General features: G+C 43.2%; 1 protein-coding gene across 6 annotated transcripts in view; it reads right to left on the reverse strand.

The window, feature by feature from the left end:
• Positions 1-6363: 6363 nt before the first annotated feature.
• nedd4l (NEDD4 like E3 ubiquitin protein ligase) overlaps positions 6364-17230 on the reverse strand; it is a 38333-nt gene continuing 27466 nt past the window's right edge. For 5 of the 6 annotated variants that reach the window (XM_068574529.1, XM_068574528.1, XM_068574526.1 and 2 more), the window contains 17 exons: positions 15352-15549; positions 14532-14609; positions 13885-13899; positions 12886-12940; positions 12379-12437; positions 11741-11806; positions 10902-11131; positions 9502-9623; positions 9316-9386; positions 8900-8995; positions 8744-8817; positions 8567-8627; positions 8340-8399; positions 8099-8206; positions 7466-7562; positions 7019-7091; positions 6364-6558 (listed from right to left, as the gene is read on the reverse strand). In XM_068574529.1, the coding sequence (XP_068430630.1) occupies positions 6456-6558; positions 7019-7091; positions 7466-7562; positions 8099-8206; positions 8340-8399; positions 8567-8627; positions 8744-8817; positions 8900-8995; positions 9316-9386; positions 9502-9623; positions 10902-11131; positions 11741-11806; positions 12379-12437; positions 12886-12940; positions 13885-13899; positions 14532-14609; positions 15352-15549 (1566 nt within the window). In that variant the 3' untranslated portion in view covers positions 6364-6455. The remainder of the gene's footprint in view (positions 6559-7018; positions 7092-7465; positions 7563-8098; positions 8207-8339; positions 8400-8566; positions 8628-8743; positions 8818-8899; positions 8996-9315; positions 9387-9501; positions 9624-10901; positions 11132-11740; positions 11807-12378; positions 12438-12885; positions 12941-13884; positions 13900-14531; positions 14610-15351; positions 15550-17230) is intronic. The other variant, XM_068574525.1, reaches the window with a different exon arrangement.

The raw sequence follows: 17230 nt of genomic DNA on the forward strand, positions 1-17230 counted from the left end.
GATAGAAAGTGTTGAACTGTGACGTCTTAGAGATTGCTTTATTGATTTTTCTTGACAGATAAATTATTTTTTTTCTACTTTGGTGATGTTTTCAAACAATTAGTTCATTAAATTAATGAACTTGTTACTTGATTGATTAGCAGACAATGTGTTTGATTCATGTTGTGTGACACACACCCATAGTAGAGGACGTGTAATGGACTCTAAGATATTGATTTGATTTATTGTTTCACCATCATAATGTTTGTTCATTCGGTAAAAGGATGCACTCATATTCATGTTCTGGAAACAACAACACAAGCCACTGTGTACACATAAAGCTTGTGTTTGAATGTATTCACTGAAAGATGTGAAGATTTATTGATTTATCCTTTTTGTCTGGTGCAATACTGAATGTAAATATTGATTTCAAAGGTCTCTCCTGTACCGGTTCAGCTCAAACTAACAGAGTTTAAAACTGACCACGAGCCAGAATACTGACAGGTCAGTACCCAGAAACCAGCCATCCGTCTGCAGACGGTCTTCATGTCACAAACATCTGTTTAAATCCCTTTGAGGCCAGTGTGTCGGCAGCACGCTGGACATCTTTATTATTAAAGAGTTTTTACTGGTTCAAAATGCATCCTGATTTATTATTAAACTCACACGTCCTGTAATAACCTCCAACCTGCAGGTTTGACACGTTCATAACACGTGCACATCGTGTCTTATTGAATTACTACACATCCCTCTTTATAGCAACAGACCAAAACAAACACTTTATTTACTAGATATTCATGGATGAAGACAACTGTGAAGTCACAGAAGAGGAACTGCTCACCAGTGAGAAGAAGAAGGAGGAGAAGAAGAAGAAGAAGAAGAAGAGAGGAGAAGGAGGAAAAGAAGAAGAAGAAGAAGGAGAAGGAGGAGGAGGAGGAGGAGGAGGAGGAGGAGGAGAAGGAGAAGAAGAAGAAGGAGAAGGAGAAAGAGAAGGAGGAGAAGAAGAAGAAGGCGGCAGCGTAGAAAACAAACGGCCCGACTATTTTTATTCAGTCGAAGGTCTCGGAAACAAACGACCTCGATGGTGAAAGTATCGTGCTGCTGCAGATCAACACACGCGTGTTTTCATGAGCCCAGGAAACGATTACAAATAGCTCCAAAAAAGAAAATGAAGCGACAAAACAAACAACAGACGACAAACCAGGAAGGCATCGAGGTCCGATTCACACTGGAGCTATTTAGTGTGATAATGGCGTTTGATACACAGGACACAAACACCATTGTCACACTCCACAGCTCTGGAGGACAACGCGCTGGAGGCGCCGCAGGCCGAGCCCACGGCTGGAGGACAACGCGCTGGAGGCGCCGCAGGCCGAGCCGGCGGCTGGAGGACAACGCGCTGGAGGCGCCGCAGGCCGAGCCGGCGGCTGGAGGACAACGCGCTGGAGGCGCCGCAGGCCGAGCCGGCGGCTGGAGGACAACGCGCTGGAGGCGCCGCAGGCCGAGCCGGCGGCTGGAGGACGGACGAGCTGCAGGGAGAAGAGGAGGAACATGAAGCGTTGTGACATCATCGAGGAGCAATGGAGGGAGTAAGAAGCGGGAGAATGAACGATGCTAGTGTTAGCGTTAATCATGCTAACTCTAATCAGGCTGAAAACACACTAATGTATCGTGTCGCACTTAAAAAAGGGTTGAAAACACACAAAAAAACTAGAAAATGTGGAAAATAATGCTGAGTAATCACACAAATCTTATTTAAAGTGTCTCAAGCCCACGTGTTGTTTACCGACTGTGGAGATGACTGCAGCTATACGCTTTGAATGTGTGTGTGTGTGTGTGTGTGTGTGTGTGTGTGTGAGAGAGATAGTAAAGAAACACCTGTGCGATCCACATTTCTTCTTATATGACAAACATTCTTGTGACGTTGAGAAACAGAGTTGTTGAGTTGGTGAGTGTGTATTTATTGTGTCTGTGTTTAACTCCATGACGGCGACTCCTCCTGCGAGGTCAAGCTATATCGGGAAGAGAAATAGTTCAATAAAACCTCCCGCGTGTCTTTCTGTGTCCGTAACATTCAGAGCCGACAATGAAACACATCGTTAAAAGTCTCGCGGTCCAAACTGCACGAATGAAGCGGAGCGATCAACACGTTGTTCATGAATTCAGCTCACCTCAGGCCTCTGGGTGCGTCTCCTCCGTCTCCTCCGTCTCCTCCGTCTCCTTCGTCTCCTCCGTCTCCTTCATCTCCTTCGTCTCCTTCATCTCCTTCGTCTCCTTCGTCTCCTTCGTCTCCTCCGTCTCCTTCGTCTCCTTCGTCTCCTCCGTCTCCTCCGTCTCCTTCGTCTCCTCCGTCTCCTCCGTCTCCTTCGTCTCCTCCGTCTCCTTCATCTCCTTCGTCTCCTTCGTCTCCTCCTGGCTCTCACAGCTCCTCTCTCTCTCTCGCCTGCTCCTTCCCTCTCGCGCCAGCTTGTCTTTTGGTCTTTTCCAAAGTTAAAAGTCCGGCGGTGCGCTCGGCGCTGCAGGTTCACGAGGTGACGTGCGAGCTCCAAGTCTTTATGTAGACAGAGCTGGGTTTGGACAAACAGCCAGTTCCACATCAGTGATAAGCTACAGGGGAAGTATTGATCGACCCTGACCAGAGGTAGAGGGGGGGGAGGAGGGAAACCAAAAAAAACCCCTTCCTCCCCCCAGGTGAAGCAACAGGGCCTAAAACCAAGGTTTCACTGGACGTGACGGCTCCTGACAGGAGAACAAACTGGAAAATCTTTGTAATGAGACACAGAGAGGAAGCAATGGAGCCAAAAAGTGAACAGAGTTCAGAAGCAGCCGGAGTAAAGTCAGACACTCGTAAAGGAAAAGCAAGTCAAAGAAGTCAGCACGCTCCCCGTCCACCAGTGAAATCCTCACTATCACCACAAACATCTGAAGTAGTGCCAGCCGAAGGAGTCAGTTTATTAGTTAATGGATATAAAGCAGTTAATGGATACACTATTAGTCCTGATACGCCGGCCCAGAGGAATCTGTTGCATAATAAAAAGCTGAGGCAGATTATGAAATCCCATCACTGGAGGTCAGACTGTCATTCTGCTCAGGTTTCACCCTCTGAAGCCGTAAAGCAGCGAGTCCCAACACGGTGACTTCAGCTTTGAAGACGTCAAACATAAACTATTCCCATCAGAGCAGATCCTATAAGGGGGGGGGGGGGTCACAACGAGCAGAACATGTTCTGTTCCTAAAGAACTCAGTTTGAAATCATGTAGTTAAATAATATGAATTATGTCATTAAATATGCTGTGAATATAGATCATGTCGTGTCTGAACAGTAAATCTTAAAAAGGGCAAAATGACGAGTTACTAATTCTGTTCTTTAATTAACTTTATTCAAGATATCACGATCACTGCTGCTGCCAATCATCTGTACAACAGTAATCCTGCAATAATATAATATTATTGCATCGTGTCAGGAGGCAGCTCAGTCTTTAAATCTATTAGTTATTTATTTATGAACTCATGTTGAAAACAAAGAGGGGACATGTTTGCTCACATGAGACGAAGCGGAGCAGCAACGTGAGAGACTATTTCCATCTCATTAGCATCTTCTTCTGGTCCGGGTCCATGTCTTGACCTTTCTTTGAGGTCATGTGACGCAACACAGAGAAGAGGGACAGACTGTAAAAGAGTCTTTTATAGAAACCCAAATAAATGTTTGTTTTTTTACGAGTCATTCTTTTGTCATGACAGCTGTGTCGTTTGCACATTATTTGAAATGAAGGTGGAAGGTTTTCCAGGTGCACCTGCAGAAGAGTTGGCTGCTGGTTTGTTTGAGCAGATCTCAGCGAGCAGAGCTCGATAAAATGTCCCCGCGCAGCCGGGAGGCTTTTATTTGCGTGTCCTTGGAGCTGATAACTGCTAGATTACCTGTGTGAATGAACTGAGGTCCCTTCACCACACCACCTGCACACGTGTGCACACGCACACACACACACACACACACACACACACACACACACACAGCACAAAAATGCATGGAGACAGGGAGAGCTTACGTTTCATTAATTTCACAAGCTGTGTGATTTTATTATTGTTGTTTATCTCCCTCAGCAGCAGCACTAGTCTGTGTTTAAGTTCAACTTCTTCCAAAAGTTTTGATCTGCTGTGAAAACAATATGTTGTTAAAACATATTCACATTTAAACTGATAGACCTGAAAGACCAACCAGCTGTTTCTGCCCATTTGAAATGAAATACAAATGTAAATATAGATCAGTATGAAGCGACATGTACACATCTACAATCTAGTCTTTTTTACTGTTCTGGAAAAATGTGGTACAATAAATATTGTAAAGCACATATGTACATACATTATTTATATATATATATATATATATATATATATATACACATTATTTATATTTTTATATATATATATATATATATATACATTATTTATATATATATATATATATATATATATATATATATATATATAATATATATATATATAATGTATGTACATATATGTATGTATCTATCTATCTATATAGATACATATTCATATATAAATACTATATATTTATATACATACTTATATATACATATATATTTATATACACACATAACATATGTATCTATATCTATATATAGACAAACATATTACATACACACATATGATAAACACACACACACACGTCGTATTAATTAACTCAAACAACACACTGAGTAGTTTCATTTTTATTTGACGGAAGTTAAATGAACCACAAAGAGTTGCAGAAGTGGAATCTTTAACAAAAGTGATATTTCCTGTCATTCATTTAAAAAAGGGACAAACATTTACGGAGTGAGTTTGAGTGGGGGATGACAGCCGGGAGGAAAAGAGGAGAGAAGAAGAGGGAACACAGAGAAGACTGAACAAGAGACGTCTCTGTCTGGACCTTAGCAGCAGATTTACAGACGATGGGTATTGCACCAGGTAAGTGCTCTGAACGGTTGATGCCACAGACATGACCAGGCCACATGACCTCAGAGTGATCTATAAAGTGCCCTTTAGGTTCAATGGTGTTAGAAAAAGGAGAGTGAACGAAAAACATAAAAAAAGAAGAGCAACATTTCCTTCTTTGTAAGAAACCTGCTGCTTTATATTCAGTGGCAATCACAGCTTTTCTCTCCAACACCCGCACACACACACACACAGCTTAATTTTAGTGTTGTTGATCAGTAATACTTGTTAAATTCATACATATATTTATATAGAATGAAAGAACTTAAAATGTGCCCACCCTGCCCCCCCCCTCCCCAGAACAATTTACAGCATTATAAACAGCAACACGCATGAATATTAATATAATCGTGACACAAACGTCTCAGAGAAATACCCCAACGTGTTAGTTCACCCTTCTTGACCTCGAGATCGATTATACGTCCAAATTACGACGATGTAGTCAAAGCAAACACAAGATACGGTTTCATGCTGCTTCCATAGCACTACAATATAAAACATTTTATTCAACACATTTGCTATCACCATAACAAATGATGGATGATGGATTAATAAATTCCCAGACTAGCCCGAGTTACTTGCACACATCATGTCATATAGCGTCGTCAAAATAGTAAACAGCATCGCTCATCAGTACAAATACGTTGAGTATTTTCCTGCAAGAATTATACCAATGATTTAAAAAACAAAATAAACTAATTTCTTTCATGACAAAAAAAACGATTAAAAAAAAAAAAAAGAAGTGAAATCATGGTTGGGGATAATTTCATCCCCCATTCTTGAATCCTAACCAGTGGCTAATAATAAACATTGTTCTACAAAAAGGCTGCAGCGGCGATTTCTGATCAAACAACATATGGACAAGGCTCTACGGAGGGGTGTGGCCGATTTCCTGAAATGTGATTGGCTAGCATTCCTAAGGTAATCTGGTGTTGGTCTAAGGATTTGAGGGAGTTGTGATCATAGTGCCGTTGCAGTTTCTTAGAGAAATAGTGCACGTAAGAGCCAAATTAAGGCCATGCTAAGTCCCCTCCACTGAAGGGTGCTTGAATACTGTGCTATAGTGTACGTAAAGGAGCTATTGAAATGCATCGGTGGTTTCCAGCACTGCAGATTTTTCACAGGACGAGGGCAGAGGGGAAAGAAACGGCAGATCAGGGGCCAGCTCATTCATCGCTCATGCCTGTGGGTAATAGATTTCAGCGTTCAACGGTGCGACTCTTCTTCCCCCAGCACCGTGAAGGAATGACCTGACCTCTGAACAGATTGAAAGACGTCGGCGCATCGGCTCGACGGGTCGCTGTACAGTCTTAAGCCGCCGGTGCTGTGGGACGGGCTCACAGTCGGGCGTTACAGTACAACATGCTTGCACAGAACTGCTACACGGCAGCTGGTTCGATATCCCCGTGGCTTTTTTAATTTTCTTTTGTTTTCATATCGTCGGTCGGTCGGTCGGTCCGATGGCGTCGGGCGCCGCCGTCTTAGTCGACCCCCTCGAAGCCCTGCGCGTTCTCCACAGCCATGAGGAGTTTCTCTCTCAGGTCCTCAAATGTGTCATAAGTGGGCAGATCCAAGCGGTTGAAACTAGGGAGAAAAGACGTTTGACCGATTACAAAAACGCAACATGCTAAGGCTGCAAAATGCTAACATGCGAGCCGTTAGCATGCTGGATGCAGAGCGTCATGGACGGCACATTTGGTAAAAACATTCACAGTTCTTGATGACTTAATTGATCCCATGATGCTCCTGTAGCAGCGGGTGGTGATACATTCCTGACTTTGTTCATGGCTACACACCTTCGACACATCAGCTGTGTTTTGTTTGTATTGGCAAATCGTGACGGACTGAGCGGAGATGGTGAACGTGGTAAACTTTAATCCTGGCCTTGGCACCGTGAGCATGCGGCATTAGCATTAAGCTCAACACGCTGCTCTGCCTAAGCGCGGCCTGAAAGCCGCCAGCATGGCTGTACACTGTGTGTGTGTGTGTGTGTGTGTGTGTGTGTGTGTGTGTGTGTGTGTGTGTGTGTGCAGTAGTAACATACCATGTGTGAGCTCTTGGCAGCTTCTCTGGTGTTCCCCACTGCTCTATTGTGAACAGCTGAGGTCCATTAGAACCTGGCACAGAACAAAGAAAACCATAATTGACAGTTGAGATGAATTGTAGAAATGATTTCTATCAGACAACAAATTGAACCTGGAGGTAGATTCAATAGATTGAATGACTGTTAGAGAAAGAGGAAGGAGATCTTTCAATGTAACGTGTGTTCTTGTATTGAATGCATATCTATATTTTAGCATCTTGGTCATTGTCTTTCTGTTTTATAGACATTTTTCTACCTGAACATGTCCATTCATTCAATTCCTGGAACTGCAACTGTTGACTTGTGTGTCTGTTACATCAGGTCTCACATGCAGTTCAAACAAGTACTATTAGGTTTTAAATAACTGGAACTTTTACACAGGAAAGTTTCTCTGACGAGGTGACGTACCATAGAGCTCAGCAAAGCCGTTCATGGGCACTCGTGACGTTCCCGTAACAAACTGGAGGAGTCGGATCCTCTTTTCAGCGTCCATCAACAGGACGACCTGACGACAGATGAAACAAAGGGTTAATTTATCAATACATGTATTAAATATCAGTCACGAGATGAAATGTATCTGAACCACAGCACACAAAATGATAAAATCATTCAAAGCAGCAAAGCTTTTGTTGACTGTGTGTGTGTGTGTGTGTGTGTGTGTGTAACATAAAATCAAAGAGAATAAAAAATAAAAAAGCACAGATTCAAACAGAGGCAGTTTGAGCCAGTTCACTTAATCAAATGACATGACACTGGTCAGTGTGCATAAGCACACGCACACGCACACGCACACACACAGGCCTGTGTGTGTGTGCGTGTGTGTGTGTGTGCAGCATGTGTATAAGTCCAGACAGGTGATAACCAGGGCAGGTACTCCTTTGGGCTCTTTCATCAGTGCAAACAAGCGTGTTCTTCCAAACAGACTTTGATCTTTGAGGCCAGCGAACCATCGGCGGCTGGACGGAGGGAACGAGGACTGGAACCACCTTTCATCATGAAACAGCCGGTTTCCATCACTGACACGCGTCTCTGCAGGCTCACCTTCCAGAACCACTGGATGACAGGATGGTTGGGGCAGTAGCCGTTCTTGTAAACCGTGTGTTGCCTCCAGTCGTTGACGTCAACGTCGCCGAGGCCGCACATGAGCAGCTGCGCAGACACGCGGGAGAAAAGAAAGTATGAACACGCGTGTCCACCTTGTGGTGATTTAAAATAGTGCCATCATGGACACAGATGTGGTCATCGGAGGAGAAAACTGGTCGAATAATGAATGAAGCTGTACCTCCAGTTCGTTTTCATCAAAGATCTTGATCAGATCTATGATGATGAGCTCAGTGAAGCCCTGCAAATGAAACAAAAGGGAACGTCAAGTCGAGCAACATGACAAGAGAACCTCACACTATAGTAGAAATTATATCAAGTTTAGATGCAGAAGGCTCATGCACGGCAACCCCAATGCCTGTGGTCACACTGCCCCCTAGTGGTGACTTTATTATTGCATATAAATACCTCCAGGAAGGCGTTCATCTGCTTCTGGACTCGATTGACGAACCTCCACTGGATGACCAGGCTGTCGGAGGGAAGAGCGTTGAAATTAAGATGCATGTCGCTGTATTGTATATCTTGCTATAGTGTGTATAGCATCGCTGAAAGCCGGGAGAAGAAAAAGGTTCATCGTGTTCTTACTCGATGTATTCCTTTTTGTTCTCGTTGGTGACCACCATGTCTGAGCCGCTGGGCTTCAGGTCGACCTGGTACGTCTGAGGAACCAGAAACAAACAGTTCAGAACCCAAACTAGTTTACATTACTGCCAAAAAGTCAAAAAAGAGGATTTTTGTCACCTGTCCAAAGTTGTCCTCGTCGATACAGAACCTGAGGTCCAGCTCGGTCGGGTCGTTCTCCAGGATCCACTTCAGAGAGTTGTAGTATTCACTGTCCTGCAGGGAAGCAATGCAGGTGCAGATTACACACAGAGAACATGAAGTACTTAATTGAGATTTTATTTGAGAGACAATTAAATCCTCTGCGTTTGTCAAAATTGCTTTAATGAAAAACTTTTTTTAATCAAACAATCAACCCTGTGATCGATCTTGTTGATTACTCAATTAATACAAAAAAAACATTGCTGATTACTAATATAAAAAGTAAATTAAAAGAATATTCCCGAAACACACATTTCAAAGTCAAATGTAAAAGCTCAGAATGGTAAATAATCCGTTAATAATCTGTTAATAATCTGTTAGCGAGGACGTCTTACCACAGACTCCATGTCTTTAAGGGAGATCTGCTTTCCCAGCATCATCTTGTAGAAGGGTCGGATGAAAAACCCTGCAGTGAGAACACAGTTATCTATACATCTATACCAGCATATCAACACAAACACAAAAGATGCATTGGTTACATTTCTAATATTCAAGACCGGATAGGACATCGAGCGGCTTACCGTCCAGCAGCTTCCCATGAAACACAGCCATCCCCGCCACACGCCCGATGAACTTGAAGTAGGAGAGGTGGTCCTCGTTGCACAGGCCGGAGTTGGGATTGATTTGGAGAGTGTAGTTGTCTCTGCACAAAGGAAGAAAGTCATTTCCAGGTTTAAAAGGCCACGCTTAAATACCAGGCTGCTATTCCATGAAGCTCGGAGCAGTCAGTAGCACAATGTCTTCTCCTTGTCCCTTTTGTCTCAGAACAACTTGACTGAGACGTCGTGTTATTCACAGCTTCACGCCACGGTCACAAACATCCGGGATGCTTTTGATGAATTACAACATTCAACATTTCCTGCGTGTGGCCGTGTTCACGATGGCTCCACACGTTTTGTTTTTCCTGATATCCGTCGTGCTTCATGCCAGCGAATGAACACCCTGCAGCACTTGGACTCTGCTGAGCCTCCTTCTGCTCTTCTACTGCGTTGATCCTTCACGTTCTGCAGATGAGGGGGAACTTTCTTCTTTTTTTTTATAGCGGATTATGTAAAACATGTCTGACTTTGTCCTCCTTACCACGGCAATAAAGCCCTGCATGACTCACACAGACGCGGTTTTGGATCATCGTACGTCTCGTTTTGAAAAGCATTATGCAAATATTACATTATATTCTTTTTGCTAAAACTGTTTTGTGGACTCAGAAGTGCGGTGAAGGACAACATTGTGTTAATATGCACAGAGAAAAACACAATGGAGACTTGAAGGAGGCTGCGAAGCATCGTTTCTTTCTACGATTGCAGCTGCTCTCTGATGTTAAAACAAAAAACTCAAAAATAATAAAGTGCTGTGCTGAATAATGACAATGTGGTTTAATTTCAAAGTGTGGTTTAATCACCCTCTTATTATATTTTTTAATCTATACTTAATTAAAAGGACGGGTTCATTTTTAAACGTCCTTTTATTTTCAACAGCTTGATTTGTAATATTTACCTTTCGTTACCTTTCTGCCCGACGTGGCAAACAGAAGAGACGATCAACACAGTGATCTTCTATTAATGTGCCAAGAAATGCAACAAAGCAAACACCCCTTGTATTAGATAGATAGACACTTTATTAATCCCAGAGGGGCTTTGTTAACGTTGCTGTACGAGAGGAACATTTGTTCCAGGAAGCCTTTTTGAATGAGAGGAAAAGTTCATCAGAGTTAAAGGAAACTTTTAACAAGTCTCACAGGGAAACGTACGGCAGCTCTGCCCGTTAATCCACATTGTGGAAAAAGCTAAAACAATATAAGTATGTAGAATAAATGGCTGCAAACACGCAACACGGTTCCTTTACTCCGCCCGCTTTGCTCCACACTGTCAAAGCGGACACACTGTACGCCTCTTTCCTCCAACGCGATCGAGCAGACACTCACGTGGCAGAGTATTCGAACAGGCCGTAGTAAGGGTTGAACATCTCCTTCGACAAGAGGAAGAACCACTCTCTGGCCACGCCGCCGTAGTCCAGTCCCTTCTCCGACTCAAACTCGATCCACAGCCGGGCCTTCAGGACGTCCGGCCTCTTCAGGGACATGATGCGGCGGTACGACTCCTCGAAGATGTTGTTCCTGTGCAACTTCATCTCAAACCGGTTGGGGATGTCAGCCTGGAACAGTTTACAAACAACTCTTTAATCGTAAAGCAAATAAAAAACAGTACTGCTTTTATTGGCGATCCTTTAAACTACTGGCTAGAGTTTGAAGACAATGTTGTTATTCATCATTTGAAAGTTGATGTTAAATACCGAAAAAAACATCCAGGGGTTTGATTATTGTCTATTGAATTATTTATTACATATATTCTCATTCCTCATGTTAAACTCAGCATCTGAATCCTTCTTTCTGACCTTAAACAGACTCTCGCATGAAGACTGAAAGCCGTGTCAAAGCTCGACACCGATTAAAAATGATTTTCAAGATTTTACAAGTAAATAAATAAAAAACAGGCAGTAATTACTGACGATGCACTCCAGCTACGTGTTAATCACGGAGAAAAGCAAAATGATTACAATGAATATTTAGCATGCGGTGAATATGTCAAACTCGGTCCCGCAGTGTGAAGAAAGTTGAAGTATGTAATCAAGCAGAATAAAAATAGAAGCAAATTAGACCTTGCCTTCATGTGCAGGGAGAAGTCACAGCTTTTAGCTTTGTTGTGACAAACAAACCCAGAAACCCGAGAAAGAGCTGCATTGTTTTTACAAATGGCGTCTTACCGGTTTCTTCAACTTCTTCCTGAAGTAGTCGTACTTCTGCTTGAACTCTCTGGAGTAAGGAACAGCCTGCAGAGACGAAGAGAACACAACACAGCTCATCAACCGCCTCAAGAACCACGTGGCTTGTTTGTTTGTTTGTTTGTTTGTTTGTTTGTTAGTTTGTTAAGGAGACTAGTCTTTCTGGGGTCCAGGCAACAGCATTATAATACAAATCATAAAGTGCAGTACAGCCGGATCAAACACAGACTGAGAAACAACATTTACATCCAAAGTGAAATAATAAAGTAAGATAATAGAAATAAAAAATAGACAATGCCTAAGTACCTAAAGTAAAAACCTAATCTACTCTAATTTCCTTTCTGATTATTGCTGCCTTAAGTTTCCTTTTGAAAACACATTTATTTCTTGTTGGACTCAGATATGAGTAACGTGAACGTTCACAGAGTAAAACTAAGAAGACTTCTTTTTGTGTAGTTAAAACACTAAAACTAAACGCAGTGGGGAGAGAAGGTTCTCAGATGGACGCGGAGGTGTCGGCGTGTTCGGTGACGATTCACCTCCATTGAACAAGGACAGCGAGGCCGCTGAGGACAGCAGATGTTAAAGTGGAAGAGACGCTCTGAGAGGAAACTACTCACGGGTCCTGTGATAGCCGGACTCTGCAGACGAGGATCCTCCCACTGCGTGTTCTTTGTATCTGGATGGAAGAAGATCATTGAGTCTTTATTTTGTTCATTCAGCTAAAAAAAAAGAAACATTTTCAGGATTTAGCTTTTCAAAATGTGAGCGTTTGCTGTTTTTCCCTTGTTTTATATCACTGGAACAGATCTCGACTGTCAGCCGGACAAAACAGGTTATTTGAAAGGATCATGTTTGAACAATTAATCCGTGAAATAATCAACATATTAAGCAGAAAACTATTGTTTATGACCAGTCATGCTTCAGTGAAAGACACTGTTGCTCTCCATCAAGCCATCCTACAACACGGCCACTGAGTTTCTGCTTTAATCGAGAAGATGCTTTGTTCCTCACACCCAACAATCAGCTGGTGACAATGCAGCCACGAGCCGGGTAACAAGGGACAGACGGACACGCAGCATGCAAGCGTGGAAGACACAGAAAGTGGAAAGATGGACTCGTCTTACTGTGGTCGATGTAGAAGGTGCGTCCGTCTGAGTGAACTCTTTCTTCCCATCCGGGCTACAAAGAGAAGGAAGAAACAAGAAACGTGAGAACGAGCACACATGAGAGTGCGCCATCAAAACAGGCCATGCTCACATAGGAAGTGAATCCATCAACTATGCGTTTCCTTTCAATTTATGTTTGATTGAACTTGACTGACTGTCAATCGCTGACTGCAAGTTCAATCACACACCACAAAGGAACGGACATTTTCCCCCCCCTCGCCAATTGGAGTCAAGGCCGGAGACAGGGATATGACCACAACGAGGAAGGTTAATCAACACCACCAGATAAAACCAGTACAGCACCACTGACACGGTGAGCACTCAGTACAGTGTCACAGGCCACACACACACACACACACACACACTCTCGTACGGCACCAGCAGTCAGGCAATTAAAACAGTAGATTGAGAGTAAAGGGGTGGGGAAAGGGACCGAGTCTGACGACGTGTCAGACCAGGTGAGCCTGCAGTGTGTGAGTCTCTACGCTGCTGCTGCTGCATGAGTGGACAGACCAGATTGAAATGCAGCTTACGGGCAGTTACTTCCACTAAGCTGGTGTTGTTTCTCTCCCTCCCTCCGCCATTTTATTCAACCCAGGGTTCTCCTCCTCCAGTACTTCTTGTTCCCTCTCTAACAAATGCCCGGGGCCTCGATCCACTTTCCCGACTCGTCTATCTGTGCCTCAGACACTGATACAGGTGCAGGGAGGGGGGGGCACACAAAGAGAGGAAGTAAGGGGTAAAAATGCTGATGGAAAGGAAAGGGAGAGGGACAGTCCATCCATGCCGGTCATGAGAGACAGAGAAAAGATAGAGTGAGAGAGAAAAGAAGAACCAAAAAGGAAGATTTAAATCAAATAAAATAAGAAAGCGCAAGGCTGTCTGCAGGCATTTGACCAGACTGGACCGGACCAGACAGGTAGGTAGGCAGGCAGAGGGAGGGAGGCACCAACCAACCTCCTCTGGTAGGTTCTGCCAAACAGACATGGCCAGGTGTAGAAGAAGTAGCATACATTAGATCCACCAGAACGGAGAGAAAAGAGAAAGAGAGAGAAGGAGAGAGAGAACACACACACATGCACACATCACACAAGCCTGTGAGATGTACAAACCTATGAAGCTTTGATTATTCAACATCTATCTAAGGTAACGTCAGGCCCACTCTTTGGGTTTTATCTAACAGAAAGTAGCGCTGGTAGCAGGTAGCAGCCCCCCCCCCCTCGACTCGTAATGATGGATTCTCACTCCGCTTTCTCATCGTCGCCAGTTACACTCTCCCACTGACACCTCGTCTCTAACGGGACTAAAAAGGGAAACGTCTGTTACATCCTGTTCACGAGATCATGTCTCATCCTTTTTCTGCAAAAAGCCACTTCACTTACATAGCTGAGAAAATGAATAAACACCTTTTCCTCATTTAAGGTTATCCCAGGGAACTAGTTGCACAGTTAACCTAACAAAAATCTAGATCACATTATAAGTATACACTGGTAACGATGAGTTAATGAGTGAGTGAACAAAGCTCGAGCAATTACTGGGATTTGTGAGGATGTTTGTGGGCCGGAGGTTAAATATGCAGCTGGTGAGATTGTGGCTGTACTCACAGGAAGAGGACCGAGTTCCCCGGGCTCAATTGAGGTCTTGTTCCTCATGTGGACCGGGTATTTCAACCTGGGATCCTCCTGTTGTCCGGAGCGAGAGGAGAGGAAGGAAAAGACACAGATGCAAATGAGTTATTAAGAAACAGGGTGAAGGAGAATATATGAATACAACACAACTATTTGGTTTTAGGAGCAGTCATGAGGACTGAAGGACATGTGGAGAGGTTTTTCACTCCACTAGATGTCACTACAAGATCTTGGAAGATAAACACTGACCACTGCTCGAGATTTATAACAGGTTTTGTCCATTTAACAGAGCTGTCAAATGTTCATTAAAAACATGCAAACGCTCACAATCAAATGCAATAAACTTCTTTTTAATGGTGTAGCCTCTTGTGCTTTGCACGCATTAGTTCAGGCTCCCAACAGGTTTAAATGGAAATAGCTATGTGCATTGCTACTAATGTTAAGGAAAATAGAGATAAAAGGTGTCAAAAGATAATTTTTTTTGTAATTAGTGGATTTTTCACACAGATGGAGAGGAGGAGAGGAATTTCATTGAAATTTAAACCCATGTCAATATTAATTTATTCTACATTTGTAATTGAAATCTTCATATATGCTGCATTGCTTATGCTTTTTGTATGCAAGCAGTTCCCAGGAACTGCACATTGTCTCTTCCATTCCCTATAATTATCACCAAACATGGCCCACTCCCTGGAAACATACAGCCTCGTAAAATAAAGCCTTACCCTTCAGTCAAAAAAAGAAAGATATTTCCAAGCCTAATTGGGCAGCGTGTTGCCGCAGTGTTCTCGCTCACCCAGGTGGTGACTTTGCTGTTGTGGTCGATGAAGAAAGGCCGTCCATTGGGGGCGATCCTCATCTCCCAGCCCGGCGGCAGGAAGCTCTGCTGGGTCTTCGGTGTCGACTTGGGGGAGCTGTAGGGCGACGGCTGGGGCGTCTGCGGGTTCGACAACGTGTCCTTCACCGCCCTGCGCACCTGGATGTTGTTGGCACCCTGGAACCACAAGGGAAAGATTGAATGAAGTGTAATATAATAAAATACACATCAGCGATCCTTTGGAAAACAACGGACAACAAACAGGATGGACACCAGTCTGCCTTGGTGGTCTGTTGGGATAAATAAAAAGTACTCTATCGGCCTGTCGACGTCAAATCACAATTCTACAGATCTGAGTCTTTTCTGATGATTGCTTCATGTTGCAGTGACATCATTACTGTACATTTTCACACCTTGAGGTTCTCTGGAAAATAAAAAGCATTAAAAAACTGCTGATCATTTACTGTTAAACTACCAAAACCTTTTATGAATCCATTTCTGGTAAAAGATAGAGGCCGTTATCACATGAAACCTACAAACTACTGAAGCAACTGTAGACCAACTAAAGTTGCTCAGGCTAATGAGCGCTGCCACATCACATTATTCTTTTAACAGTAATTATTATCGCCTGATCTGATATTTAAACAAAAAGCGGCAGCGGCAAATAATCCTCAGACCTCCCACCTCCTGGAAGTTGAAATTACAACTTTCTACATCGAGTGTTTCACGCTCCTTTATCTCTGTTGAAGCACAGATGTGCACAGACATACAACTTAATTAAACCGTCGTCAGGTGTGTTCCCTTGGCAGTAGCCCAGAGCCAAACCATTAAATGCAGGTCAAAGCAAGGCTGTCCGCTTGTGTGGTGTAATTATAGCGACACGGCATGCTTTAAAAGTTCAACTTAAAACTTAATTAGCATAGTTGATAAATGAGCAACAAGAAAATCAACCAAAACTTTCACAAGTTTTCTAAACGTGAGCTGTTGAGCTGCAACCGCATGCTCGACAACAGAAACATCCACCAAAACACAGTTATGACGAGAGCTTGAAATCTGAAACATCCAACAAAATCCAACTAAAGTCATGAGCGTCTTAGGACCAAGTTAGTTGTTTATATAATGGCACAGGAGCTGGGCAGTTATGACCTGAGGAGTCATGTGGCTAACACATTAACCACCCATGCTGTCTGCTTATTAAACCCCCGGACCAATAAGTAAGGAACTCAGCCAGGACGCGGTACATGACACGCTGCGGGTTGCAGGACGCGGCGCAGGACTCTGAACACCGAGCATCATTAATGCAAACACAAACACAGTCAAAGCTGACGGACGATGTTTCCCAGTGAGCCGGGGAAATTGTTTTGTTGCAGCTGTTTACGTTTCTTCTGATGCAAATTTTAAAAAAAAAGAGCAAAATGTTGTTTTTCTCGTGTAGCAAATAAACTACAACTGCATCTTGTTGATGCAACCCTGTGTTGCATACTGACTATATATTATCTTTGAATCCATTTCTGGTCATTCCCATACAGATTATTTAAGATCAGTGAACATTTAGAGTCTTTTAAAAAGAATGCAAATGTTTAATCTGCCACACGACACTGAGCCGAGCACTTTAAATATACAGCAGCTGCTTCACAGTAAAAGCCCTTCACTGGTGTCTGGATTTAGTCATATTTAGTTTCCAGGATCGATATCATTGATTTGAAAGTCCCCAAGTTTGCTTTAGCAAATTACAACAATTATTTGGGACCTGCGATTCATTAAAATAATGTTTTCATCCAGCAGTAACTGAATCCACCATCTTAAATCACGCTTACGGCTTAAAAGACACACGGTGCTGCAGAATGAAATGCTGACT

This window comes from Clinocottus analis, unplaced genomic scaffold (genome assembly GCF_023055335.1).
Source record: "Clinocottus analis isolate CAN_PGR_092001 unplaced genomic scaffold, fCliAna1.0.p SCAF_13, whole genome shotgun sequence".
Taxonomy (NCBI): Eukaryota; Metazoa; Chordata; class Actinopteri; order Perciformes; family Cottidae; genus Clinocottus; species Clinocottus analis.